We start from the raw sequence: 26,151 nt of genomic DNA on the forward strand, positions 1-26,151 counted from the left end.
GGTATGTACTCTGCACATTAATCCGAGGATGCATAGTACCAGTCACGTGCTGGAATTGCTTATATAATCCTATCTAGTGCCCACGTCCTCAGTGACGTCCAAGCTCGCGGCCAGAGACGCCGTCAAATCACAAGTTGCGGCAGTCACACAGGGTCGTTTTTATTTCGTTGACGACTTTTATGAGTTCAGCTACGCCATGGAACGCTCAAATTCGATATCCTCGCTAGCATCCAACGGATCCACGAGATCGAGGGATTCCTCGAGTCCATTCGCATACCAAACACGACTTCTGGAAGGCACTTCACCCAGGAGTAGTTTCGGTGTCCTTTCACGGAACAATTCATTGGCCTCTAGGCCATCTCCTTTGGCGGCAGACGCCGCAGTGTTATCTGGGTCCAGGAGATGGGCACCTTCTCATCGTGCCGGAAGTAGCATTGATACAGTGCGCGGCAAATGGGAGGAGCGTGCAAGAGCTGAAGCTGCTCTTGAAGGGCGTCGGTCGACCAGTCCTAATAAGGAGAGACCGAGAGGCGATTCTTTAGATTCGAGGGTTGCTGCACAACATCACTCAGAATCCGTCCCTTCTTCCAGCAGACCTTCGAGTCAGACGGTCCAACTACCTTCTCAGACCACTCCGACTCATTTGAAACGACATACTCTTTCAACCAACATCGTCACGAAATCGTCGTCGCCTGATGCAACTGGCCCTTCGACACAGAATCCTGAGACACCTACTCAATCCCAGGTATACTCAACCCTCCACCGTGCCCAATTGACCGCTTCTACGCCCGACACCACATGGAACGCCCCTTCACAACGACTTCGTCGCTCTAATACCCTTGATAACTCAGTATCTCCTCATGCTGCAGCGCGACACGCGCTGGACAGAGTGTCCGAGCCGTCTTCCTCGCCCCCAATTACACCACCGAGTATGCAGTCGAGACCGTTCCCCACGCTGTCGCATCGACCTCGACCAGCTTCTCTATACGATTCCCCATACTCAGTATCCTCTCCTCCGGAAAAGGGACGCCATAAGCCTTCAAGTAGTCCGGATCTTAACGTCAGCCCTTCGCGATCACTAGAGCAGTCTTTATTTCGCAACCAGACTTCCGCTGCTTCACCATCGCCGTCTTCGTCTGTGATGTCTCCGCCACCCTACAGGAGTTCATATATGATAAATAAGAAGGCGTCAACCTACGGTCCTCTGGGGGGCAGAAGGAAACTTGGTCGACATCTCCCTCGCATAGCGAGTGGAGACGTGGATGAAAACTTAGAAGAAGAGAACGACAAAGCGAAAGTCTTGGGCGTTGGGCCTGATCCACCAGGACAAACGACCTACCGTCGTCATGATGATCCTCCGCTGTTTCCAACACTACAGGATGGGTCCGTGCAGGGGGTGCCAAGCACAGATGACGTTGCTGGAATTCCCGGTCGTCTGCGGCTATCTAGAGACAAATTACCGAGCACGCCTGCGTCTCCCATGCCGTCCTCGCATCTGACACGCGGCCTTTGGGCAGACACCCAGAGGCACCTCCTGCAGGCTTACGAATATCTTTGTCACATTGGGGAGGCACAACAATGGATAGAGGGGTGTCTCGGCGAAGAGCTTGGGTTTGGAGTGGTGGAGATGGAAGAGAAACTTCGCAATGGGGTGGCACTTGCCAAGCTCGCCAGGGCTTTCCAGGGGGGACGTGTCGTCCGACGTATATATGAGGTATCTTCGTTGCGGATACCTGTTCTGTGTTTTTTACTTACTGCCAAAAGGCTCCCAAATTGGACTTCCGGCATTCAGATAACATCAACTACTTTTTTGCCTTTGTGAGAGAAGTCGCACTTCCCGAAGTAAGTCGACTTATCTCAAGTGTCGAACATCAGGCCAATGTTCTTTCAGTGTTTCATTTTCGAACTCACCGATCTATACGAGAAGAAGAATATCCCGAAAGTCATTTATTGTATACATGCCCTCAGGTAAGGCTGCTGGAGCTTTCCCTGTCCGAACTAATTTTGCGGTAGTCATCTTCTTGCTCGAAGGGGTCTTGCACAACGTATAGGCAACTTAGTGGGGCAGTTGCAATTCTCCGACGACCAGTTGCAGCAGACTCAGAAAGGCCTTAATGACGCCGGCATCACTATGCCCAACTTTGGGGACGTTGGACGCGAACTTGCCAAAGAAATTAATGAAGATCCGGAAGTCGAAATTGAAACGGAGGAAGAACGTTCGTACTGTGCGATGTCCTGGAATCTTCACTTAATTTGGTTCCGACAGGCTGCGATCGGTTGCTGGCGGAAAACGAAGAGTCTATTTGTGCAGTGCAGTGCTTTGCCCGCGGCTTCCTTATCCGCAAAGCATACGCGACACAGTGCGCTCGTGTTCGACTCGCCGAACGGTACGTTCTGAAAGTTCAAGCCCATTGTCGTGGCGTACTCGCTCGCCGGGATGTATCACACATCCGTAAGGCTGCTACGGACCTTACGCCTTGGGTGATTAGCCTGCAATCCCTCGTACGTGGTCACACGAAACGACAACGCTGGCTTAGTTTCTTGTCCCAACTCCGAACACATGTTGGTTACGTCGTTTCCGTTCAAGCACAGGCCCGTGGTGTCCTCCAGCGCAGGCGGTTGTCCTCTCTCAAGATGGCGTTAAGGCGCACGAGCCAAATCTTTATGCAATTCCAGGCTTCGGCCCGTGCCAAGATTACAAGGCAAGGCGTGAAGGAATTGTCAAAGACGTTCGGATCCCCTGAGATAGCACCTTCTGTGATTGCAGTACAAGCAGCCGCCCGTGGACTTCTGCGAAGGGCCACTATATTGAAGCATTTAAGATTGCTAGGTGCCAACGAGCACAGTATTCTCGATCTACAAGCCCAATGCAGGGGTGTACTCGTTCGCAGGCGGATACGAACACAGCTCGCAAAACTAGTCGATGTCTCGTCTACGGTTGTTCGCATACAAGCTGCCGCTAGGACATACATGGCCCGGAAGCGTCTGTTGGCACTCATACGTGGGCTCCGCCGAGCAACACCTGCGATCATAGGTCTTCAGGCTCGGGCTCGAGCAGGCCTCGCGCGTCAATACCATCAGAACGTAAACAAGGCGTTATCGGAGATCAAACTTGTCATCTCTGTTGGCAGTTTCCAGGCTCGGGCTCGTGCTGCCCTTGCACGCAACCGCCACCGGGAGCAGCAGAAATGCCTCGAGTTTGTAGTGCCCGACGTGACAGGTATGCAGGCCGCGACTAGGGGTTACTTGGTGCGGAGGGAATATATCGCATGGCGCACTCATCTTTGGAAGAGCCAACCAGTCGCGACAATGCTTCAGGCTCTATTGCGTGGCGCGCTTCAACGACTGAAGTTCCGTGCTAAAATAGATTACTACCGCTCTCACTTGGACAAAGTTGTGAAGGTGCAATCCTTGTTCCGCGCCAAGGAAACTCGCGAACAATACCGGCAGCTCACGTTGGGCAGGAACGTCACCGTTGGTACCATCAAAAACTTCGTCCATTTATTGGATGATTCAGAGGCAGACTTCCAAGATGAGATTAAGGTTGAAAGGCTGAGGAAGAAGGTGGTTGAAAGCATCCGAGAAAACCAGGCACTTGAGAACGATGTAAGCGACCTGGATGTCAAGATTGCGTTGGTCGTCCAGAATGTCAAGTCATTCGAGGAGCTGGTCAAAGCGCGGCGCAAGTACGGTGCCGATAACGTAGCAGCGCATGCTACTCGTGCTTCCATCTTGGCTGCCCACGGAGACCCATTTGCTGGGCCTAACACACTGGACCATGCTGCCAAGCGGAAGCTCGAACTTTATCAACAACTTTTCTACCTCCTGCAGACGAATGGAGAGTATCTGAGCAGGCTCTTTGTGGAACTCACTAACGACGACTCGGCTGAAAAACACAGGCCGCTGGCGGAACGGGTAGCTTTGACACTTTTTGGGTATGGTCAGGATAGACGGGAGGATTATCTACTCTTGAAATTACTTCAGGTATTCCCGGACTTTTGGGAGTTGTTCGTATTTCTGACATGTTCTTTCTTAGCTATGCATACGTCAAGAAATAGCGTCTGCTCAGACTGTCGAAGATGCCATCCACGGTCACCCAATTTATATAAGCATAGCCGTTCAATACCTTCGTCCCAAACAGGTGCCTTATGTCCGGGAAACAGTGCAACCGATTATACGCGAATTAATTGAAGCAGTAGATCTTGATCTCGAGTCGGATCCTTCGATAGTGCGTCCCGGGCTCTGACTGTGATTACACTCGATCATGGCCTGTTGCAGATACACCGATCTAGGGTAGCCATCGAAGAAATGCGCTCGGGTGTCCCCAGCAACAAACCTAAAGATGTTCCTTTCTACGAAGCATTGGAAGATCCTGATACGAGAGCCGAGTACATCAGACGTACGTCTGGCAAAGACCTTTTCAAGTTTCCGCCCGAATGAATACCTTCATCATCACAGATTTGCAAAAGTTACAGTGGTGGAGCGAAGCTTTCATGTCTGCCATTCTCCAGTCGGCGAAGAGAGTACCATACGGAATGCGTTTCATTGCTCGCGAGACGCTAGCTTCACTACGAGTGCGTAACTTGTGTACTTCCGTCATATGCCTCATGTTGTCGTTAGGAACGATTCCCAGATGCCCGTGACACGGCGTACGCAGCGTGTATTGCCAGACTGGTCTACTACCGGTATCTTAACCCAGCAATCATGTGTGTTACCTTTGATTTGTGCCGCTTAAATACCTGATCCCTCGACTAACTTGACCAAGTGCTCCGGAGACATTCGATATAGTTACCACCACAATTGATGTAGCCACGAGGAAAAATTTGGCCCAAATCTCGCAAGTTCTCACTCAAATCGCTTCTGGCTCTGAGTTTAGTGAGGATTCACCGAGATACTTACCCATCAACGAAATGGTTCGCAAATCTATTTCTCAAATGACTGCATGGATGCTGCAGCGTAAGTGCTTGTTTTCATCACATGGTGGTCTTCACATTTCCTACTGTTGTGTTTCTAGTTGCCGAGGTGCCGGACGCCGAAGCTCACTACCATGCCCACGAATTCCTGGACGTAACCGTACAACCTAAGCCTATCTATATATCCCCCAACGAGGTATACGCCATGCATGGGTTGCTGTCGAAGTATCAGGATCAATTGGTCTGTATTGACTTCGGGACGTGACTGCTTTACTCAATTTCCTTGCTGCAGTCTCCCTCCCGCGAGGATGCACTTCGAGTCATTCTGCAAGAGCTGAATGGCGTCCCTAACATTGAAAATGACGAACTCAAGGATGCCCGAGACAAAGCCATCACACTGGAGCTGACAAATAGATTTGCCCGAGTTCGTGGTCCGTCGGTCTAGTGGTGACGTGATAAAAAAAACCTTCTGATCCCTGTTTTAGATCCCCAAGCAGACGAGAAGGCACTCTGGGTTCAAGCCAAACGTGGAGTCCTGGCTATTCTTCGCGTTCAACCCGCTCAGGATCTGGTCGAATCCCTCATGAAACCTGTCACCGAACCTGAAGAACTCCGCTGGGAGGCGATCATTGCTGACATGGATAACGAGCCCGCTAATCGGCGCATGCCATCTACCTCAGGGGACGCTGGGTATAGGCTGGAGGACATTCGTTTGTGAGTCAAGCCGCTATGGCATTGACGTCCTCCAAGTTTTCCTGAACAAGTTCAGATTGCAATTCAAGGAGGTCAAAGCTCACACAATCTTTTATCTGCTTGAACTTGAAAAGCGGGGCAAAATTATGCGCGACGATGGCTTCCAGGGAATTCTCGATGCCATTGCTAGTGACATACGCAGTAAGCACCGCAAGCGTCTGCAACGTCAACAGGAAGTGGATAGCATGATGGATGCCTTGAAACATCTCAATGAACGCAAGAAGTACTTCCAAGAACAGATCGACAGCTATCACAATTATGTTGAAGGTGCAATGGCAACAATGCAGCGGGGCAAAGGGTAATTAATTGCATTCTTATTTCTATGCCTTAAGATAAGGGACTGATAGCTGATCGTTCAGGAAGAAGCGGTTTGTCTTACCATTCACCAAGCAATATTTCCACCTTCGTGACCTCCAGAAGTCCGGCAAGAGCCCTCAGTTCGGTTCATTCAGATATAGCGCCAAGGACCTGTACGAAAAAGGGATTCTTCTCTCTGTTGACCAGTTCTCTCCCCGTCAATTTGATAAACTAGACGTTATCATCTCGTCAAATAAAGCCGGCATCTTTACTATGGAAGTGATCAACAACGCCTTGGGCATCTCAAACCGCATTGCAACTGCAGACCTCCGCATGGAGGATTTGCTGCAAGCTCAGTTTGAAAACCGGGCATCACTTTCGCTTTTCAATGGAATGGTTAAAGTCAATCTTAGCCTTCTCTTGTACCAGATCAATAAGAAGTGAGTTGACCTGCCAGTTGTTTAGACACTGACGCTCACCCTCACATGGCAACGTCAGATTTTATGTCTGAAGATCTGACCGCCCATCCCGGATCACCGAGGACATCTTGCTCTATCAAATTTCTGTTACTAGGAGTTTCATAATTACTTAGGATATCGTAGCATTGTCTTTGCTTTACCTTTTGCCAACTACTCTGTAACGATAGGTTTTTCGACATGCATCTTAGATTTGCTCGAGTGTAACTTGGCCTCTGGGCACGTGACACGCTCTAATTGACGTTGGTGAGTGCACTGCGAAAGTGATTGAGCACACAACATGGCTAACCTCGGTCCACCTCCGCTGCCTCCTGGTTGGACAGAGCACGTAGGTAGGATGTCAATTGGCCTTCTTGGGACAGATCTTTACACTAAGATTAGGTCCGGGAGGGCAACACTACTATTACCACGCTGCCAGTCAACAATCCACCTACATAAGGCCTCTTCCATCCTTCTCGCCCTTCCCTACGACACCCGCCATAGCCGAAGCAGGGAGGAAAAAGAAGGAAAGGCCACTGGTCAAGACTCTTATCCCCGGAACCGAATGGCTTAGAGTGAAGACCACTGAGGGTAATACCTTTTACACCCATAAGGGGAGAAAGGAAAGCCATTGGGTGGTACCAGAGGAAATTCGGGCCGCTGTGGAAGCCCTTGAACGCGCAGAGTTGCATGGGGCGGAACAAGCACAGTTACAGCAACAATATGTAAGTGGTACAGAAGCTGAGCTTCTCCAGCAAGAGCAGCACACGGAAGTGGAACGCATCAAGGTGGAGTTGGCAGGAACCTTCAAACGGAAACCAGAAGAGCCTACCCCCTTGGAGGAGGTCATCATTACCAAGCGTCCTCGGACAGAGGAAGGGAAGGAATCCGATGATGAGGATGCAGAAGATGAGGATGACCCAGAGGATGAGGAGTGGAGCAAGGAGGGAGCAGTTCATCTGGTTGCTGAAGCTGCGGAGAAAGAGATGATGGAAGCAAGTCCAGCTGTTACGGAGACGGAGGAGATGGGGGCGAAGAAGGTCAGGGGAAAGCCCCAACTCAACATACCGGACCGTGTGGACCTCTCATTGGGCGAGGCAAAGGCGCTTTTTAAAGTGCGTATCACGTATCATCAAAGATATTTGTGGATTCACTGCAAGAACAGACACTGCTTCGAGAGAAAGATATTAACCCGCTCCATCCCTGGGATACATCGCTACCCATTTTTGTATCTGACCCACGCTATGTTCTTCTTCCTTCTGTGTCTGCTCGCCGCGAGGCCTTCGATGAATACTGCCGAGATCGAGCCCGCGAGCTCAGGCAGCAAAACGTTAAGAAAGGGAAAGCGGAAGCCAACCCTAAGGAAGAGTTTGAGAGCTTACTTGCTGAAGAAGTAAAGAGTACTAAATCTTCCTGGACCGATTTTCGACGAGCCTGGAAAAAAGATAGACGTTTCTACGGGTGGGGAAGGGATGATCGAGAACGTGAAAAGAGATTCAAGGAGTTCTTGCGAGAGCTTGGAGAACGTACGTATCTTCACAGGTCACCGTATACTAGGCGCTAAGGGAGGTTAGGGAAACGTGCTGCCGCTGAGAAAGCGGAAGCTGGCTTTTTCTCACTCCTTCGAGAAAGCGGGTTACCTCAACCTGATTCACTTTGGAAGGACGTGAGTATTCCGTTCTCTTTGCTCCAGTCTTGCTCAGCCAGTCAAGGTAAAACGCGAACTCAGTCACGATCCGCGATACGACGCCGTCGGATCGTCTTCGCTGCGAGAAGAACTCTTCAACACCTTCATCAAGGCAAGATTGCCATCCGTTACGGACAAGAAGTCTGATACCAAGGACAACGAAGAGGTGTCGAGAGCCGTTAAGACCAACGAAAAAGAAGCTCAGCTCAGAAGGTCGGAGAGGAAGGAACGTGCACTAAAAGAGCGTGAAGAAAAAGTGCGTGCAGACCGTGGCCGTGTGGAGGCAGAGATAGGGCGTTCGCGTGTCGGTCTGGATAAAGAGGAGGGTGAACGGGAATTTTGGTGAACCAATTCGCGATTCTGTGTTCTGTTTAATGCAAGCACTGAACACTTTATTTCCCCTTTGCAGTACTTTATTGACCGACGCTATCCGTGATCCGCAGGTACGCTAACTTCGTGTACCTGCTACCCGTGTAGATGCTTATGGTCCATCTTCTAGCTGACTTGGGAAGCCGCCCTCCCAGAACTTCAAACCGACCCTCGATTTACTCACTCAACGCTTTCTGCTGACCGGCAATTGCGTATATTTCACTCACATATGAGCCAACTTCGTGCAAAACATCTAAGCAATCTACATGCGTTGTTCGAGTCACATACACCGTCCCTGGCCACCGTTTTCTCTATGCTCCCTGTCGAGTCGTTGAGCAAGGCATTGCCGGCTACGAAACTCGGCCTTGATGTTATCGACCTTGAGAGGGAGTTTGAGAAGTGGCAAAGGGAAAGGACTCATGAAGCTCGAAAAGCTTTTGATGATATGCTTTCAGAAAATGCTTTCGTCGACTTCTGGGGAAGGTTGGGTAAGCTGGGTGGTGAAGGCACCGATGGGGGCGTAAAGGCCGATGATCTCGGTGAAGGAGAAGGCGAGGGTTTTGGCGGGACGGTTGACATGAAAGCCCTGGCAAAGAACGTTGATCTGGGCGAGGTAGTGAAAGTTCTGAAGGTAGATGTCTTTATGACGTGCACTGAAGTTGCTTCTGACGGCATCACGCAGAATGATAAACGATACGTTGTTTTCGATCACGTTCCCGAGAAACGGGAGAGATGGATAAGAGTGAGTTAAGCATGCATCGTTTTTGGACATCCTCACATAGTGCATCCCGTATAGAATTACTTGGCTGAACTGCCGCCGCCCAAACTATCATTTCATGTGTAACTTGTGCAATAATATCTCGTCGACCATGTGTGTGTACATTAACAAGTTGGTAATACAATAAGTACCCTCCAAGTAGTCACATGACCGCTCTTTGACACGTCAGCCTATAAAGCCTCATCTTGAGAGTGCACTTGGTGCATTCGTTGTTAAGTTATACCTATTGTCCTGGAAGTCCAGTAATGCGTCTTCTGCGCCAGCTGGTGCTGACATTCATTGCCATTTTTCCCCTGGCATTCGGCCAGGACGCAAGTACCATCCCTACTATTAAGCATAGTTACCAGGTACGGGCTGCTTCCGACAAAGTACTGCTGTATTAAACTTTCCCTGCTTCCAGAGTGACGTCGTCCGTCTGCGGAAGATTGTTATCAATAGGTTTGCAACTCATTGGTTCTCTCGCGTTCACTCACGCTCAATCGTTTTGTAGTCTCTATTCCAACAGGTACTGTTATATTAGAGTCGCGTTCAATACCCTTATTCATGGAAAGTTAGAGACGTTTTCCTCCGAGAACTCATCTCTAATGCCAATGACGCGCTGGAGAAGCTTCGAATAGTTTCCCTCACGGAGAAGGGGGTGTGGGATGGCACATCACCCTTGAATGTTACTGTCAAAGCCGAACGTGATGTAATTGGAAGGGGAGGGCGCATTATCATAACTGGCAAGTGTGCCGGTGTATACCCTTCATTAGGAAGCTAACGAAGAGCCCCAGACACTGGTATCGGCATGAATGGGGAAGAACTTGCCACCAATCTAGTATGCAATGCCATTTATTTCCACATCGACATCGACGAGTGCTGAACATTTTGTAGGGTACTCTGGCCAAATCAGGAACGTCGGACTTCCTTGCAAGGATGGAGGGAGAGGAGAGTTCCGCTAATAGCAATCTCATTGGTGCTTTTGGAGTCGGCTTTTACAGCAGGTATAGCTACCAGGGTCTGTGGTTCTGCATTTACTTATGCTGATCATATACAGTTTCCTTGTCGCAGACAAAGTCACTGTAGCTTCCCTTCCACCAAAGTCCTCCAGTAACCCAAATCCTGTTCAGAGCGTTTTCAGTTCGACTGCCGACGAGAGTTCCTTCGAAATATACTCTGATCCGCGTGGAAACACTCTTGGACATGGCACAGAGATTACTCTAGAGTTGAAGGCGGACGCTTTAGACTATCTTGCTCCTTCTAATCTCATGAAACTTGTGTTCGAGTTCCTCTTCACTACAATAACCTGATCTTCTGACTTGTAAAACAGCCACCACCACTCTTCCTTTTCGACTGCATTCCCGATTTATATCTGGAATGAAGTCGAGGAGGACGTTCCTGTGGAACAAGACATTGGAGGAGTTGGCGAGGATGGACCACAAGATGAGGGGGAGGCTATCGTTGAGGATGCCATGCCAGCGGATTCAGTGCCCGACACAAAAAAGGTCCTTGTTGGCAGGTGGGAGCACATAAACTCGCAGCCTCCACTTTGGATGCGGTATGTATTAGCAAACTCATGCCGTTAAGGAGAGGCCAATCATGAACTTTGAGTAGTGATCCGAAGACTGTATCGGATGAAGAATACCATCTGTTGTACCAAGCCACGTTCAAGGACTTCCGGAAGCCCCTGGCGTGGAGCCACTTTACTGGTGATTCGGGCTCTGGCGTTTCGTTCCGCGCTATTGTTTATGTCCCTTCCTATCTGTGAGTGAATTTCTGTTGGTGGCTGCTTGAGAACTTAACTGGTGGCAGTGATGAGACTTTCTTCTCTAAACCTTTAGAGTCGAGTTCGAGAGATGTCAAACTATTGGTTAAACATGTGTTCATCACCTCCGACCTTGGTGCATATGGTTTGCCCAAATGGGCCAGCTGGGTCCGCGTTATTATTGATGGTATGTCCACATGTTCCTCACGAGCGACAGAAAGCTGATGCACCTTTAGCGGAAGATCTTCCGTTGAATGTTTCTCGCGAGATGCTACAGTCAAGTGCCTTTCTGAAGCAAATTAGGGGTATCATAATTCGCCGTCTGATTCAACTCTTCACGAAAATATCGGAAGAGGATCCCGAGAAATTTGCTGAGATTTCCAAGGTGTATCGTACTGTCCTCAAACTTGGCGCAGCGGAAGACGAGAAAAACCGCGGAAAGATTGTACCACTTTTGCGCTTCGATAGCAACCAGCGGAATGCGACCTCGTTGGATGATGTAAGTTGTTCTGTCAGAATGAGACTTCAGCAATTTTAATTGTCATTTAGTACATCAAGAACAAGAAACAGGGACAAAAACAGGTAAGCAGACTCTGTCTTGATAAACAATCGTTTATGCGTTCCGTTAGATTTTTTATCTAGCTGACATGGGAAAACCCGTATCCCACCTCGCCGGTAGTGTCTTTGTCGAGAAACTTGATGCCCGCGGTTACGAAGTACTCCTTCTCAACGAACCATTGGACGAGATTTTAGTACAAACGCTTCGCACCTGGAAGTGAGGGGTTCTGTTCTTGAATAGTTTTCTATACGCATCATACTCATTGACCACAGAGCCTTCAAGTTCCAGGACGTTGCGAAGGCTGGTCTCGACTTCGGAGATGGTGAGGACGCTGCAACAAATGAACGCCATTCTCATCCCTTCCCTGACAGATACTGAAGAAGATAAAGAGGCTATGGCAGAATTGCGAGAGAAATATGCGCCTCTACTTGAGTGGCTGAAAGTTGAAGCTCAAGAGGTTGTCAGAGACGGTGAGCCCCAAGATATAGCAACTTTCTACTCAGTGCTTACGTTGGTATAGTCGTTCTGTCGCATAGACTCGTGACTAGGCCCTTGCGCAGTCGTTGCAGATAACAATGGACTTACGGCCAACATTCAGAAGTTGATAAGTGAGTAGTGAGATTACTACACAAGTAACATTAGCTCAGATCTTCAGGTGCTACAAGTCGTGGCGGGGAACGTGAAGATTTGATGCAGGCAATGATGAAAAAGCAGAAGGTTTTGGAAGTCAACCCGCGCTCCCCCCTAATCGAAGGACTCCTCCGCCGCGTTGAAACAACCGCTGGTGATGATGAAGACACGAACCGTGACTTGGAAGAATTGAGAGAAGTGGCATCGATCCTCATTGACAGTGCCCTTGTCCGCTCTGGTTTTGAGGTCGCGGACTCCAACAAGTAAGGCTCTGATTATAGTAAGCTCGCCTTGATCATGTCTGAAGTGTTGACATTAGGTTCCTTTCCCGGGTGGATCGTGTATTGAGGCGTTCATTAGGCGTGTCCGAAACTGCGCCCACAGACGACACAGTAAAGCCAGCTCCCCCTGTTGATCCGGAGATACCAGACTGAGGTTTTGGAAGATCATGGGCAAAAGTTCTTCAGCACGCCAGAATGGCTCGAAGAACAAGGGGTTGAAATAGAAGTAGAGGAAATAGATGACCAGGAGAACGCTGTCCATGACGAGTTGTGATGTACTACAGTAATGCCACTTGTCGATATCCGTAGTGGTGAAACGCCAACTCCTGATTTGGTCTATGTCACGTGCTCAGTCTGAGGGGGTGTATATGGCGCCTAGCCGTTGCTAAGCGCACCTGCTTTCGCCTTCGATCCAAGTTAACAGTCTTTATGCGATTGTAGTCGACACCTTCCTTGGACCAACCTTGTTTGGTACGCCATGGTGAAACCAGCACCGTTTTCTCGCCTTCAACTAGCGGCTGCCTTGATAGGTGAGTACGTTCAACGCCTTATATTTTCCCGGCAGTACTCAAACTTGTCATATAGAGTATGACAACGACCCTTCAAATCCTGAAAGTCCCTGTCGTTTCGCACAGGACAGCGCCATCTTTGCTCATCTCCGACGCAATCCGCGCAGGAGTAAGGACTACCTACGCGTTACTGTACCGAGTGAGGCCGGAAGCGATCCGGCCCAGAAGAAGTTGAGAGGGTCATTGGGTGCTCTCCGGAATCCATTTGAATCGGCGGAAGATGACGATGAGGCCCCTGAGAGCGATGGTTTGGAGGTAGATCTAACCTCCTGGGGACTAGACGCCTTCATAGACCGAGATAAGAAAGGCAAAGGCAAAGGAAAGGCGCGTGCAGAAGGATTGCCTAACCCTCATCCTGCCCAGTCACAAGGACAAACTGGTGAGACCACGAAAAGCAGGGGTGTGCGGTCAATGAGTATGGGTACTCTGAACGACTTCGGCGTGGGTGGCGTGTTTCTGGAAGCCGACCAAGGTGGCGGGCCCGACAGTTTTGGGCGTTTTCGCTCGTCGACGGATCTTGAACGCATAGAATTGGTCCAGCCACCTCCACAACGCCGTCGTGCTTCAGTGCATGCTCTAATTGAGGGCCTGCCTGTCCAACCCCCTCTCCACTCGGTACCTTTCCCATCTACCTCTGTACGGTCGTTATCTCCAGGTCCGGAAGAGGTCTTGAGGCCAGGATCGTCACACTTTGATCTACAGGGTGGACATGTGCGCACCCGTTCCAATGTCAGCTGGGGATCTAAAGCCTTGTCAAAGGACTTCAACGAGGGAACCGTCGAACGTTCACCCTCCCCAGATCGAGCCTCTCGCTTTGGCATTAGAACTGATCACGGTCGGACGGTATCAATTGCGAGTGTCGGAAACATGGCTTCAAACAGCGTTTCTGCAGATGACAATCCGTTTTCTGTCCGCCCACCTTCGCCTTCCCGGTCCTCGAGATTTGATCCGAAGGTTCGTAGTCGCCCAGCATCTACCGAGTTAGCTGGCGCTCAGCTTGTCACCGACGAAGTCGAAGTGGACTCTCGTCGCGATCGGCCTTACTCAACTGTGGAGCTCCTTCGACCGAAGATTCTTGTCATGCCCAGTCCTTTACAGACCACCGCTCCCCGTCAGGCTCCGCAGCCGCAACCGCAACTGCAACCAGTTATGAGACCATGTAACGGATTTGTGACGTCCACGGATGGTCCTCCCCTTCCTCCTGGTGCACGGTCCGTGCGCCCAGCTTCTCAGTTGGACCCAAGCGGCCCTCTCGTTGCCTCCAACTCTTTCACGCCCAACCCCCGCGCAAGTCTATCGTTATCTCAGCTTGCTTTCCGTAATACGCTTGTCGTCGGCGGTCAACGAGACATATCTTTTTCTGATATTGACCGTCACCTCCCGCGGGCAGAACGGGAAGGAGAGCAAGTGAAGTTTGACGATGACCAAGAAGAAGAGAAAGAGTCACCTCCCCCTGCGTCAATACCCTTGCCACCCCCTCCTCCACCGACGGAAATCGAATTGAAACGTCCCGCTGGAAAGCTCTATGGTTGGAGCCTGATTGACAACCTCGAACACCGAAAAACTGAGATGAAACAGAAGGCTCGGTATGTCGCGATTTCATTTCGCCTGTGTCTCGCTTACACTTGGCTGCAGAGTCTTCAGAGGTGACGATCGGCCATCTATGATGATACGAGGACAAATGAGACGGTCGAGCACTTTGATTGACCCGGCGACCCTTGGTAGACCTCCCTCCCAAAATCTAGACGCTGTGACCCGGAGCTTGAACAGGCGCGATTCTAATGGACCATTGGTCAACTTGAATGGTGAGAAATTACCAGCCCTTGGTGCTTCCGCGCCAGAAGGGTATCCGCCGAACACTCGCTCTGTCTTTGGTGTCGACACCATATGGGATCGCGAAATGGCTAAGCTTAAGGAAATTGAGGCGCAGGAACAGGCTGAAGCGGAAGAGAGGAGAGTTCTTGAGCAAGCAAGACACAAGAAAAAAAGTGGCAAGTCGAAAACGATGGATAGCAGTGCCTCGGGCAGCGTTCCTTCGCCCGGCTTCCCGGAATCTACCATATCCACCTTGCCTCCTTCACTTCCTCTCATTCAGAATTCAGCCAGTAGCCGGCCGCCTATCCTTCATGAAGGCGAGAGCGACGCGGAAAGCAACGGCGACGTCCCTCTTGGGCGAGTGCTCGGTCAAACAGAGAAAGCTGCGGATCAGTGGGTGGCAGAGTCATCAGACGAAGAAGATGACGGCCCCAGACGGAGAACTGGAGTGGGGCCACGATACCCAGCCAAAACCAAGCTCATTCGACACGTTCCTGCTGGTAGCGAAGACAGTGAAGAAGACCTCCCCCTTGTCGCCATGGCGGCTAGAGCTGCAAGAAGAACTACTCAGCTACCACCACCAAAGCTACTTGATGATGAGGATGAGGATGAGGATAAACCTCTGTCCTCTGTACTCAGTGAAGGCAAATTACGTCTCCAGTCCTATAGTCTTGACGACCTCGCCGTTGGCGGGAAGCAAGACGACGACGACGATCAGCCTCTTGGCCTCCGGGCATCCCGCGTACCAATCGCACCCCTCATACCCCCTACCTCAACTGGCGATAATGAAGACGATGACAAGCCACTTGCATTCCATCCCGAGCAACAGCGGCGTACCCAATATCAGATGCTAGCGCAAATGCAACAGCAGCAACAAATGGCAATGCAGGCTCGGATGGCCAATAGTATTTATTACGGTGCTCCTACGATGATGGGTTCCGGGTTCTTTGGACCACCGATGGCCCCAATGATGATGGGGACCATGCCGATACCCCCTCCTTCTCCACCGCCGCTTCATGATCCCGCTAAATTCGGCCGCGTCGACAGATGGCGACATGATGTTGCTGTCGAGGGCTCCGAATAGCTTGGTTTCTCTGACATCGTAGTTAAGAACCCGTATATTTGCACACCCTCGTTGCTCGGCTCGCGATGGACTATCCACACTAGTTAGTAATAAGTCACTCATTTTAATGCAAGCAGAAAATACACTGGTACCTACACGCTAAACACAAACGTCCACCATAGATCTACTTGATATATACTGTGACACGTTGGAAGACGGATCTGTGGGAGTGGTATCATTATGGTAATGCAGAATTGCGGTAACTTTACTGTACGATCAGTAAAAAGAGGTAGAAAAAGTGGGAAAAATGATGAACGACTAACTACGATGAAAGAAAGACAGTTGCAAGCAAACAAGGCAGGACAGCAGAAAAAGTGCAATGAGGGGCAATCTAAGAGCAACATAGCGTTCACGAAGGGTTGGTGACCCAAAGTCTACGTTTTGGAACAGTGACAATGGAGACTTCTCGCCGTCCCATCTCTTCTTCAATCTGCCGTTGCCGGGTGTCCTCATCAATGTCCTCGTCATCATCATCAGTTTCCACCGAGCGGGGACCCATAAGTGTCATGGAGAAGTCGTCAGGGGCCGCAGCACGATATGGAGGATGATGGAGGTAAGGACCTCGAGCGTCTGTTGGGAACAGATACTGCTCCGTTCCTGCCATCGAGAGGGGTCGGGATCCGGGTGTACTTGGAGGAATGGCTGCGTGAGATGGCTCGGCGCGAAGACGAGTAACCACTGTCGTAAGAAGCGACCTGGCCGGACGGCCATGCCAGGCTAAAACAAAGAGCATGATATAGAATAGAAGAGTCCATATGAGGAACACGACAAAAAACGACTTGGCGCCACGATACCACAAGGCCACCAATGAAAGAATGCAAAGCGCGAGGACAAGAACGTGGAAAAGTATCCGCAAGCACAGCTCCGGAAAGGACGGGAATTCGCAAGTAGGACGAGAAACTGAAGGCAAAAGCATCCCACCGCTTGGTGCATCTGTGGTAATTGGCGTCGAGCCACTCGAAGCTGCAGGTACTCTTGCACCCTGCGGGGTAGCGTCCGGTGAATTCTAGAATAAAATTATTAAATGAGAACAGAAACGAAGATACGGGGTGAATATCAAGGTGACTTGAAAGTAGAACTTGTGCTTACCGTGGCATTGAGACTACGCCGCTGTGCGAACCAATCTATGTCGCCAAAGCTTCGAGGTGTAACAGGCACCCGCTGGTAAGGCTCCATGTTCAGATGAGTGGCGCCGTTGCTACTAGCCCTACGAGTTCGCGCAGGCCGGTTTAAAACTTCGAAGCCACGCTGATGGCCAGTGGACTGCATAGATCCACTGTCAGTGGAAGTTCTACCTTCCGTGCTACGACTCCCTAGCCAAAAACTGGATCCTCCCCACGAATGCAGCCTTGCCCGGTGGGAAGTAGAGGACGAAAAGGGGCGCTGTGTTTGCTGTACAGAAGCTAGTTTTTCAGCGGTGTCCATGGAATTTGCACGGGATGGGGCAACGACAGAGGTGTCCTTGACACCTTTCTTGCGAAGAATGCACGGAATACAGGCCGCCAGAAGGCATAGAACAGGTACCACAACATAAAGACCGACAAATAGCGCAAGACCAGCGATGCTGTGAGATGTGGGCAGTGTTGGGGTTGATGTGGCACGCTTTGTAACAGACATGGTTGACTTGATGGACGTGAAAGAAACAACAAGCCCGACAACACCAAGTCCATACGCCACCACAGTGATGAAAGAGGATATGTAAATGAAGAGTGATTTGGGCTTAGTCAACCGCATAGATGGGAGCGCCAGACGAGTAAGTAGAACTGCAGGAAGTATGAGAGCGACTGAAAGCGGCGCAAAAAGCTTGTGGACAAAAGAAACATCGTAAACCGGCGAGCCTGGAGAGCTTGGAGAGCTTGGAGAGCTGCTAGTCGGTTCCAAAGGTGCGGGCGACATCGTCGGTGTGATGTTGAATGCGCACTGTGTCATATACTGTACAGTTACTCCGGATCCGTCAGCGTTGATACCCGTCTGGAGGGTGCCAGAGGGAGCACCCCAAGAAGCATTTGAGGAAGTGATGGTACCGTTGTAAGCCCTCAAGATCCAAACCTCGTTCAAATAGTTCCCATTCTCGTCCTCACCTCCGAAGACAATAGTGTCCGCGCCAACTTGACGATTACTGCCGACAAGTGCTTGACTATACGATAGTGCAACTGCTCCTTCACGAGGTGAGGGATAAGTAGGGACGCCAGTGGTTCCTGGATCCCCCGCCGGAAGGATTCTGCTCCAGCCGCCGGTCCCAATATCCAGAATCGCCACCTCGCCCTTCTGGAGACCTCCTTGGTCATCCCATTCGGATGAGTTAAATGTACCGAGTAGAAGGAACACCTGTGTCTGGAAATTGGATGATGTGGAAAGGGGATTGAAGGCCATCGCTGCACCATAACGGGGAGCAGGACAAACGGACAAGTCTATCTCACCAGGTGTAGTACTTGCGGAAATAACATATTCGTTGCGGTTGGCACAGTTGTCGTTCGTACCGGTGGTTGTATTACAGCCACTGACGGAAACGATGGAAGACCCAAGGACAGTAGACGCTTGATTGGCACTGTACCCTGGTGTTGATCCGATGATCTGCGTTGTCCAACTGCCGAAAGTATTGTTGACAAGATTCGAAGAAAGAGTTCCGTTGACAGTGAACTCCCAAACATCGGTGAGGGAGAAGAAGGTTGTACCATCTGTGCCGCCCGCCATGTAGAACGTGGTATTGGACGAGGCCGCGTCTGCTTGAACGCGATAGTCTCTACCACCAGAGGCACTCCACCGCGCTTGAGGACTACCCGGAGACATGTTGACCTCTGACCAGAAATTATTGATGTAGTCGAATTCCTGAAGGAAAAAAAAAAATGAGACGCAGAAACGTAAATTGCGGGTAAAGCTTACCCATGCGTCAGATAAGGCTTGTCCTGAGGCGCCTTTCCCACCAATTACGAGGTGAGCATTTCGACTTTAGAAATGATAAGACGAAGGTGAAGGAAAATAGGAAGAGGAGGCCATACTAGCTAGATGAGAAATCATCACCGCTGAGAGCCATATACCGAGCAGGGGGAGAAGATTGAGGTAAGCCTGGTTGAGCAGATGGAGAGGACCACTGATTTGTGGCAAGATTGAGACTGTTGAGCGGGAAGTTAGCAATGTGAGAGGGAACGAAACGGGGGACATGCAGGAAGGTCTGAGAGGTTGGGATTCCACTGGAAGATTCGCCACCGAAAATGATGAGATTGCGTGAAGAGTCGTCGTAACCAATTGAAGCGTATTTTAGAGGAGGAGGGGAGGAACCCTGGAGCGAACCAGTGATATTGAGCCACTGCAGGGGTGGGACAGGTGTATTGGTGGAAATGGACTGGGCATGAGATCGGGACAACCAAGCCAAAAGATGAAGAAATGCGATGGACTGGAGAGTCTCGAAAGAGAGAAAGGCCATTCTTGTTCGTGAGCGGCGTCGTTCGCCAGCAGGCGCTCGTCGTGAGCGACGTGGACGACGGGTGAGACGACGCCAGCCTAATAGCCGTGACACGGCCAGACCTTCCTTTTTGGGAATATCTGCCTCTTATCTGTCGAAAGGCGCCCTTCTGCTCTGCTGAAAATTGTGTAGTGCTAGTGTACTTGGGTGTATAGTATAGATACCCTTCGCATTGCTCACCTCCGCACACCAACCTGATGTTTTCGATTCCATTGGCTCTGCATCCTTACTTACCAGTATGCTTGGGAAAACTAATCCAGCAGTGGTTAGTGGCTTAGGAGATTTCGATCACGTGCCCGGCGCACAGGGCGGCCCGTAGACTTCTGAGGGTATCAAGATGTCCTCATCGGTGAAACGTACGCTCGCAGAGGAAGAATTCGCGACCAGATGCGCTCCTGAATGGCAGAGAAGTGACGGGTGTGTTCCAGAAACTTTGCTGGGCGGCTTGTACTCTTACATGCTTGCCGCAGCTTGCCTTCCGATCTCGCAGCAAGAATTCGAAATGCATCCATGCGCGGCAGGAAGAGTCAGTCCCATATGTTTGAGTGTGATGGCTCGTTTGACACTTGTTCCTTGCTTGCTCCCGTGCTCTTCGCAGATGTCACGGAAGGCTATCGTAGCCCGTCCCTCCTCCTCAGAGACACCGTATTCAAGTCCCGTGAAAGCCTCCTCATCTTCCACGACAGTTGCTAACAGCCCACCCACTTCCAATGAGGTTCTCCACCAAGTTTTCTCGTCGGCACTAGGAGTATACACACCACTTCCCTCACCAAGTAAGCGTCGGCGTTCAAGAGTGGACCTCGACGACGAAGACTCGGATGTCTCACCTGTTAACGGACAGTCCGAAGACCGGGATGAGGCAATGGAAGAAATAAGTAGTGACGAAGAGGAGATGGAAGTGGAGAGGCCTGTAAAACCCCTGCGACGTTCTGGGCGATCCGCTAAGAAAGAGGTGTCACCTCCAATGCCCAATCCTCTGAGGTGCCCCGGGATGTCAGATGTAATCACAGCGCAACAGCGTCGGGCTACAGTGGCTAATGGTCACGGCCAGGATGCTCCCCTGGTGGCCTCCAACAGCACTCCACAACCAAGGTGATCGATATGATTTATTTTTAGGTAAGTTGCCGATGTGGTTATGCGCAGGCACTGGGTATCAATATGCTTCCAAAAAGCAGTGGATCCGATCCTGTGACGGCTGTTTCCGCTCAAGGATTTTGATTTGAAAATGGTGTCTTTATTGCTTGGTTCCACTAGCAAGGCGGTTCTAGATTAGCAAAATCCACCGCTGTTTGTATATCCTTGACTTCACACAATGGAAACCATGTGTCGCGCCCATATCTCATGTCACCCACGTTAATTGTTGTGACGGAGTTGACAGAGAGTCATGCGAGTACAAAGTGCGCTAATTAGAACCCTTGCTTCAGCCGTCCTCACGCTGATCTGACAGGAGCCTTGTGGGTGGTTAGTGGAAGGGATGATGGAATACGTAAGACCTTTACGCTACCACTGATTTAATCTATATGCCCAGTATGACCCCTTATGACCCTCGGACCCACATCAGCCCTCTGCTGATATCATTTGTTCGATACCCGCGTTGACCCGGCCCCCCATCACCTTTTCCACAATTGGTTTTGATCACTTTCAGGTCAAGGGCTATGTTTTGTGATATCTCCCGCGAACATTCAGTCCAGACACCCGATGGAAAGAGATTCTTTGTCAGATCTCCGACCAGAGATGACTGTCGAAGTCGGGAAAAACTGGGTTTCGACCTTTGATCGCGTGCTATACCTATGAAGACAATTTCCTCCGGCAGTCACTAGTTATTCTGCCATAAAACCACCTCCCAAATCCGACCATACCTCAGAAAATCACCACTCCTTACCTTGCTATCAACTCGTTTTCAGGACGCTATGGTGCAGAACACGTCTTCGACACCATCTGCACCCGAGGAACACTTCGACAAGGCTAAGAAACACCTGTGGTAAGCCATCATCGCGCTCCCCCCTCCATCTAGGACGCGGGCGACGTGACCGTTGCCCGTGTCGACGAAGGAGACCGATACATTGCAATCGTCCGGTGCCCGGACCTTTGCGCTTTCGCTTATCGCCCGCACTTCACATATGCTGACGGCACATGCCACCACTTATGTGGCGCCGACTTGGTTATTTTTTAGGGCAACTGATCCCCTCTTACAAGGTCAATGTACCTCCCAGAGGCTTTCGGAGCCAAGACAGGCGTCGTCAGACATTTCACCACCCGATGACATCGACTGCCACCTCGGTCAAACAGGCACGAGCAGCGATCCACAATCCCCCCGGTCGAAAATGCCTCCAGAGAACTCGGAATGCATTTACAAGACGCTATCTACGTGCGTTGAGTTTCCCTCTTCGCAGCGACCGATTGATCGGGATATGAACGGGGTGCATTTCACTGCGTACAGGAGGAATCAACATGTTCTGCCACCGCTTCCGCGTGAGGAATTCAATTTCAATCAAGACCGTCGCTTACCACTACCACGGTGCTGGAATAACACGGATCACTCCTTTCCACGGGAAAGACCGCCTACCAGGTATATTATTCAGTTTCTCTGGGTATGACAGGCGCACGCTAACCTGGTGGTCAGTTTCTGCACTGCCTCATCTCCATCTTCCTCAACCGACCCGCGGGGCCGAAATGAAGGTCGGCAACAACGACCCTCTTACCCCGTTTCCCTCTCGATCTTCAATTCCCCTACTGCGACCTACATGTGGCCCAGCTTTCAGGCTGCGTCGCAGATGAGACATCCACCTGTCATTTACGTCAACTACGACAGCAAAGACTCCACGCGCTCAGCGTCAACCAGTTCCGTGTCAAGTCTTCATAACTCGCCTACCATCTCGTGCGTGCTTCGTGGTTTCTGTTCATCACGGCACTAAGAGGTCCGTCAGTTCACCAGCAACCTCGCATCCTGACTACCAGGTTACGAATGTCATACCCAGAAAACGCAGCTCTTCGCCCGCTGAGCGGTGGGATAACCCATGCTTTCCCGGCATTTTGCGAATCTAATCGATCTTCTGGACAGCACATCGCCTGACGGAACACCCTCTTTCACGACCCTTGTGAAGCCGCTGAGGTATTTCGTTGTTGGATTTTCAGATTCCCTCGTCCAACGTTGTGAATTCGCAGCCATGTATATCTTGGAGACAAGGACGCCGGTCCAGGGAATTCACAGGGATTACAGCAGAATGGTGGTCGTCCAAGGCTTCCGGGCCATGGACCATCGAATCAAGTGATGTCTCCCAACACCTCATCAAATTCCGCCTCCTCGGATGACGAACGGAGGGCACCGCGCGAGGATAGTCCTCAAGCAAGCGAAGCAAGCGAGCGATCCATAACGGCTGGTCCCGTCATTCGCCGACCTTCTCCAAGGGGCGATGGGGAAACATGGGAGAAGTACGCGAAACCAACTCTCTCTGCAGACGGAACTACACGGAGGTGGCAATGTACTTGGACGGCGACGGAATTGGGCAGGGTAATTGATTGTCAGTACACGTCCAAAAAGCAGCTTGTGAAACGCCACGTCGAAACCACCCATTTGCGGTTCAAGTAAGCGGTCCAGTGACGTCAGTCTATGGCGTCTAGCTGACTCATTTACAGGCCTTTCGTTTGTGAAGTCTGCCAGAAGGGATTCCCGCAAAAGACATCGTTAGATACCCATATGCATGGACAGTACGTATCAAAATTTCCTATTGCATATTTCCCTTGGAAGACACATCCCCTTGTTTTCGGAATTCTATAGCACTGGCTCCACACCTCATGTTTGTCGATATGAATGTGGAATGGCGTTCAAGGACCCGGCACGCAGACACAGACACATGGTAGAAGAACATGGCTACGTCCCGAGACAATCGAAAAAGAAGCATAAGGTTGGGCAGCCTACACAGGAGATAACAGACTTAGAATCCGGGCGCCCATAGAATGCACAGGATACGCAACAGGACTGTGAGCAAGCTGGGCCGGTCGCCACAGAGTGGATCTGATGTATTTTAAGTGGACCTCAGTGAGCGTTGATGGGCGCATTATTATTCGGACAGATCGGACGTATATGTTATGTATATATTTTTCCGTATAATTATGAAGCGGTGTTTCCCTTTACCCGGAACACGGCGGAGGAGACAGCCCCCGAATCTCTATCTCTGGGACGCTGGCTGTAACCTATCAGGGAGTGACTATACTCATGGTACTGAGGATGGTGAGGCGTGGCCATCATAAACGAACTGTAGGATTAGCGCGAAGGTCATTAATAAGGGGAGTGCGGACCGAGGGACGTGATTACCACCGAATATTAGACAGGTCAAGGCTACGCATTGTAACTTGGCTCGAAGTGAAGGGATGAAAAGATTCCATCCGGGGGAAAGGGAAAATAAATAAATAAAATAAGGATCTTGGTCGGCCCTTAGCTGTATGGACACATTTTTTCGATGAAAGAAGCCAACGTCGGGCTAAAAACAACAACCAAACTTGTTGAAAAGACGGGCCCAATGATTTTGCGAAAATTCCGAGTCCTCTCCTAACGCGCCAGTAGCACGACCGCCCCCTTCTTTACTTGGAAATGTAAGCACAGCCACTACCTCTCCCTGCTGATTGACAATTTCGGGATGCCGGCACGGCCCAAGTCCGAAGATGCCTTCTCCTCCACCACTTGGCAGTCTCGCTGTCCAAGCACCCTCTCTCACCCCACAATTGGTGTACGTGTCACCAACAACATGTCACAATCTCAGTCTCTTCAAGGGTGTGCTTATCTCAACTTTTTGCCCCCTACTTCGTGCCATTCATTTCCCGAAGACCTTCTCAGAGAATATCGGAGACTGGACGACACCATTACAATGCGCCTTAACCGTTCAAATGCGCAATTCAGAGATCGAGACCGCATAGGGAGCAATAAGAAGGGGAACGTGCAGGATCTGGCCTGTGAGTACATTTGGAAAGAACTAGTTGGTGCGGTATTCATCTCCCTGCTTTCCTCGAGGTTCTTTGACACATAGATCACGTCAGAGAATTGGAAGCGTAGGACGGAAATTGTGGATTATTGTGTGAATATCGTGGATCAGTCCATGAACGAGAAGCGAAGAGTGCTCGAGGGGCAACAGGGCGATGCCAGGGCTCAGAGGAAAGCGCAAGCTGACCTATTTGCCGAAGAAGTCAAGGTGACAAACGCGTTTCATTACCGTTATTAATGTTGATGTTGATTCGACCTGGAAAACAGAGAAACCAGGTCCACAACGAATTGTCGGTTGAAAGCATTATACGCAAGAGATCACTTGACGGTAGGTTCCGCTGTCGACCCTATCTTCTGCCTCTTGTACATGCTTTTTACATGCAGTCTACAGCCTTTCAGTCACGGTGTCGATACTTCACTCCCCCAATGAATGATGTTGAAGCTAGAAAATGGTGGGATGCTGCCCAATCACAAGAAGCACCATAGGGCATTACTCCTCGTTGTTTTAATTCACTCAGGGCGTAGCATGCCACGAACATGAATATTTCAGTTGAGTTTATCCTCTCTTACCTTGCTGCGAGAGCCTTGATCATCTAGTCTTCCGTCGCGTACTGCACATGAACAGTTTGTGTGGCATCCATATCACTGTTATGTAATCATGACGCCATTTATCCTTGCGGAGCGTAAAGGGCGAGGAAATCCGCGTTCGCTTCTTGTCCTGTACTACCCCTTCATTATACCACTGTGCCCACGATGTTATCTGCCCTCTCATTGTTCTGGGTTGCTGCGTGCGCACAGGTAGCATTACCCCGATCAGCTCCATACAATGGCCCGCAGACGGCGTTTGTCAGTGATGTCAAGGTACCGGTGGTGTTGGGTGTCATGTCTCGTTGCCCAGACGCTTTCCTTTGCGAGTCTGTGTGGGACCGTGTATTGCAAAGAGTTGGTGACAAAGTGGACATTTCCTTGTCCTTCATTGCCAAGTGAGGACACGGCATCAGAATGGGGGTATATCTTACTAACAATGCTCAAGGCCAAACCCATCCGATGAAACCTATGGCGCAACGTGCCTGCATGGCGTGGAAGAGTGTGCTGGAAATGTGCACGAATTATGCGTCGCTAAATACCATCCTACTTCCGAGTGGTGGACGTTTGTTCAATGCGAAAACTACCAGGGCCGTGGGCAGGTGGGTTTACCTGACACAGCTGCCAAGTGTGCAGGGGTTGCGGGGTTCGAGTGGGAAAACGACAGGGCACGGAAGTGTGCCGGAGATAACGGTCATGGCCACGAAGGCGTTCGGCTGCTACAGGAGAGTGTCAAGACAAGCATGCAACTTGGCATCAAGTGAGTGCTGTGGACGGGTTGATGACGAATATTCATGCCTCGATGCAGAAAGAGCTGCACGATCATGATAAATGGGAGGCAAGTCTGTATTCATGACGGCACTTGGTACGAGTGCGAGGTGCGTGGCTTCCATCGACCTACGGACATAACTCTCATATCGAATATAGGGTGGACACACTCCAGCCGACTTCATCAGGCAAATCAACGAGGAATATGAACGACTGAACAATGTAGATTAGGGGTGAGTATGTAGTACACTTGCACTCGTGTCATCCAACCCCTCTGTCGGCGGCCAAGTGCAGAAGCGAGCCCAAATGAAAGACAATCAGCCACCGAGAACCAATTCGTACACGATGACTACTAGATTTAGCCCTATTAGAGGGACTTGTACG

The 26,151-nt window shown here is 50.5% G+C and overlaps 8 protein-coding genes across 8 annotated transcripts; 7 read left to right on the forward strand and 1 right to left on the reverse strand.

Moving 5' to 3' along the window:
* Positions 1-86: 86 nt before the first annotated feature.
* On the forward strand, positions 87-6,646 carry F5J12DRAFT_792883 (ras GTPase-activating protein). The gene is made up of 16 exons (XM_051743949.1): positions 87-1,714; positions 1,765-1,842; positions 1,892-1,968; positions 2,014-2,216; positions 2,267-3,984; positions 4,037-4,228; positions 4,279-4,399; positions 4,459-4,574; positions 4,621-4,706; positions 4,766-4,956; positions 5,015-5,154; positions 5,206-5,344; positions 5,399-5,627; positions 5,683-5,964; positions 6,026-6,403; positions 6,462-6,646. Exons 1-16 carry the CDS (start codon positions 197-199, stop codon positions 6,472-6,474), a joined length of 5,481 nt encoding a protein of 1,826 aa, XP_051605810.1. The 5' UTR covers positions 87-196; the 3' UTR covers positions 6,475-6,646.
* Positions 6,647-6,719: 73 nt separating this feature from the next.
* Positions 6,720-12,740, forward strand: F5J12DRAFT_887157 (Hsp90 protein-domain-containing protein; the record flags this gene model as incomplete). Its single annotated transcript, XM_051747180.1, has 27 exons — positions 6,720-6,771; positions 6,821-7,533; positions 7,584-7,944; positions 7,993-8,084; positions 8,131-8,447; positions 8,515-8,548; positions 8,605-9,105; positions 9,157-9,216; positions 9,561-9,599; positions 9,653-9,690; positions 9,743-9,757; positions 9,808-9,986; positions 10,026-10,069; positions 10,126-10,235; positions 10,289-10,510; positions 10,562-10,789; positions 10,846-10,995; positions 11,044-11,183; positions 11,233-11,495; positions 11,546-11,578; positions 11,626-11,771; positions 11,828-11,877; positions 11,927-12,025; positions 12,104-12,163; positions 12,211-12,448; positions 12,505-12,577; positions 12,615-12,740. 27 exons carry the CDS (start codon positions 6,720-6,722, stop codon positions 12,738-12,740), a joined length of 4,383 nt encoding a protein of 1,460 aa, XP_051605811.1.
* Positions 12,741-12,944: 204 nt separating this feature from the next.
* Positions 12,945-15,934, forward strand: F5J12DRAFT_887158 (uncharacterized protein; the record flags this gene model as incomplete). The annotated part of the gene is made up of 3 exons (XM_051747181.1): positions 12,945-12,996; positions 13,052-14,621; positions 14,671-15,934. The coding sequence occupies 3 exons, from the start codon at positions 12,945-12,947 to the stop codon at positions 15,932-15,934; spliced, it is 2,886 nt and encodes a 961-aa protein (XP_051605812.1).
* A 66-nt stretch (positions 15,935-16,000) lies between these two features.
* Positions 16,001-19,397, reverse strand: F5J12DRAFT_933647 (uncharacterized protein; the record flags this gene model as incomplete). The annotated part of the gene is made up of 4 exons (XM_051749575.1): positions 16,001-16,979; positions 17,063-18,802; positions 18,857-18,920; positions 18,973-19,397. The coding sequence occupies 4 exons, from the start codon at positions 19,395-19,397 to the stop codon at positions 16,323-16,325; spliced, it is 2,886 nt and encodes a 961-aa protein (XP_051605813.1). The 3' UTR covers positions 16,001-16,322.
* Positions 19,398-19,473: 76 nt separating this feature from the next.
* On the forward strand, positions 19,474-20,961 carry F5J12DRAFT_23235 (uncharacterized protein). The gene is made up of 3 exons (XM_051738500.1): positions 19,474-19,962; positions 20,035-20,833; positions 20,884-20,961. Exons 1-2 carry the CDS (start codon positions 19,774-19,776, stop codon positions 20,530-20,532), a joined length of 687 nt encoding a protein of 228 aa, XP_051605814.1. The 5' UTR covers positions 19,474-19,773; the 3' UTR covers positions 20,533-20,833; positions 20,884-20,961.
* A 1-nt stretch (position 20,962) lies between these two features.
* Positions 20,963-23,560, forward strand: F5J12DRAFT_23130 (uncharacterized protein). Its single transcript, XM_051738499.1, has 9 exons — positions 20,963-21,417; positions 21,610-21,804; positions 21,877-22,005; positions 22,060-22,314; positions 22,364-22,441; positions 22,498-22,548; positions 22,602-23,021; positions 23,073-23,144; positions 23,215-23,560. The coding sequence occupies exons 1-9, from the start codon at positions 21,347-21,349 to the stop codon at positions 23,390-23,392; spliced, it is 1,449 nt and encodes a 482-aa protein (XP_051605815.1). The 5' UTR covers positions 20,963-21,346; the 3' UTR covers positions 23,393-23,560.
* Positions 23,561-24,098: 538 nt separating this feature from the next.
* On the forward strand, positions 24,099-24,900 carry F5J12DRAFT_710120 (caffeine-induced death protein 2-domain-containing protein; the record flags this gene model as incomplete). The annotated part of the gene is made up of 5 exons (XM_051740626.1): positions 24,099-24,207; positions 24,261-24,413; positions 24,471-24,622; positions 24,682-24,742; positions 24,806-24,900. 5 exons carry the CDS (start codon positions 24,099-24,101, stop codon positions 24,898-24,900), a joined length of 570 nt encoding a protein of 189 aa, XP_051605816.1.
* F5J12DRAFT_23323 (uncharacterized protein) lies at positions 24,876-26,147 on the forward strand. Its single transcript, XM_051738501.1, has 4 exons — positions 24,876-25,397; positions 25,448-25,759; positions 25,808-25,877; positions 25,927-26,147. Exons 1-4 carry the CDS (start codon positions 25,168-25,170, stop codon positions 25,996-25,998), a joined length of 684 nt encoding a protein of 227 aa, XP_051605817.1. The 5' UTR covers positions 24,876-25,167; the 3' UTR covers positions 25,999-26,147.
* Positions 26,148-26,151: the final 4 nt, after the last annotated feature.

This window comes from Pisolithus orientalis (genome assembly GCF_024613125.1).
Source record: "Pisolithus orientalis strain OTSU chromosome Unknown F5J12scaffold_1, whole genome shotgun sequence".
In the NCBI taxonomy this organism is placed as follows: Eukaryota; Fungi; Basidiomycota; class Agaricomycetes; order Boletales; family Pisolithaceae; genus Pisolithus; species Pisolithus orientalis.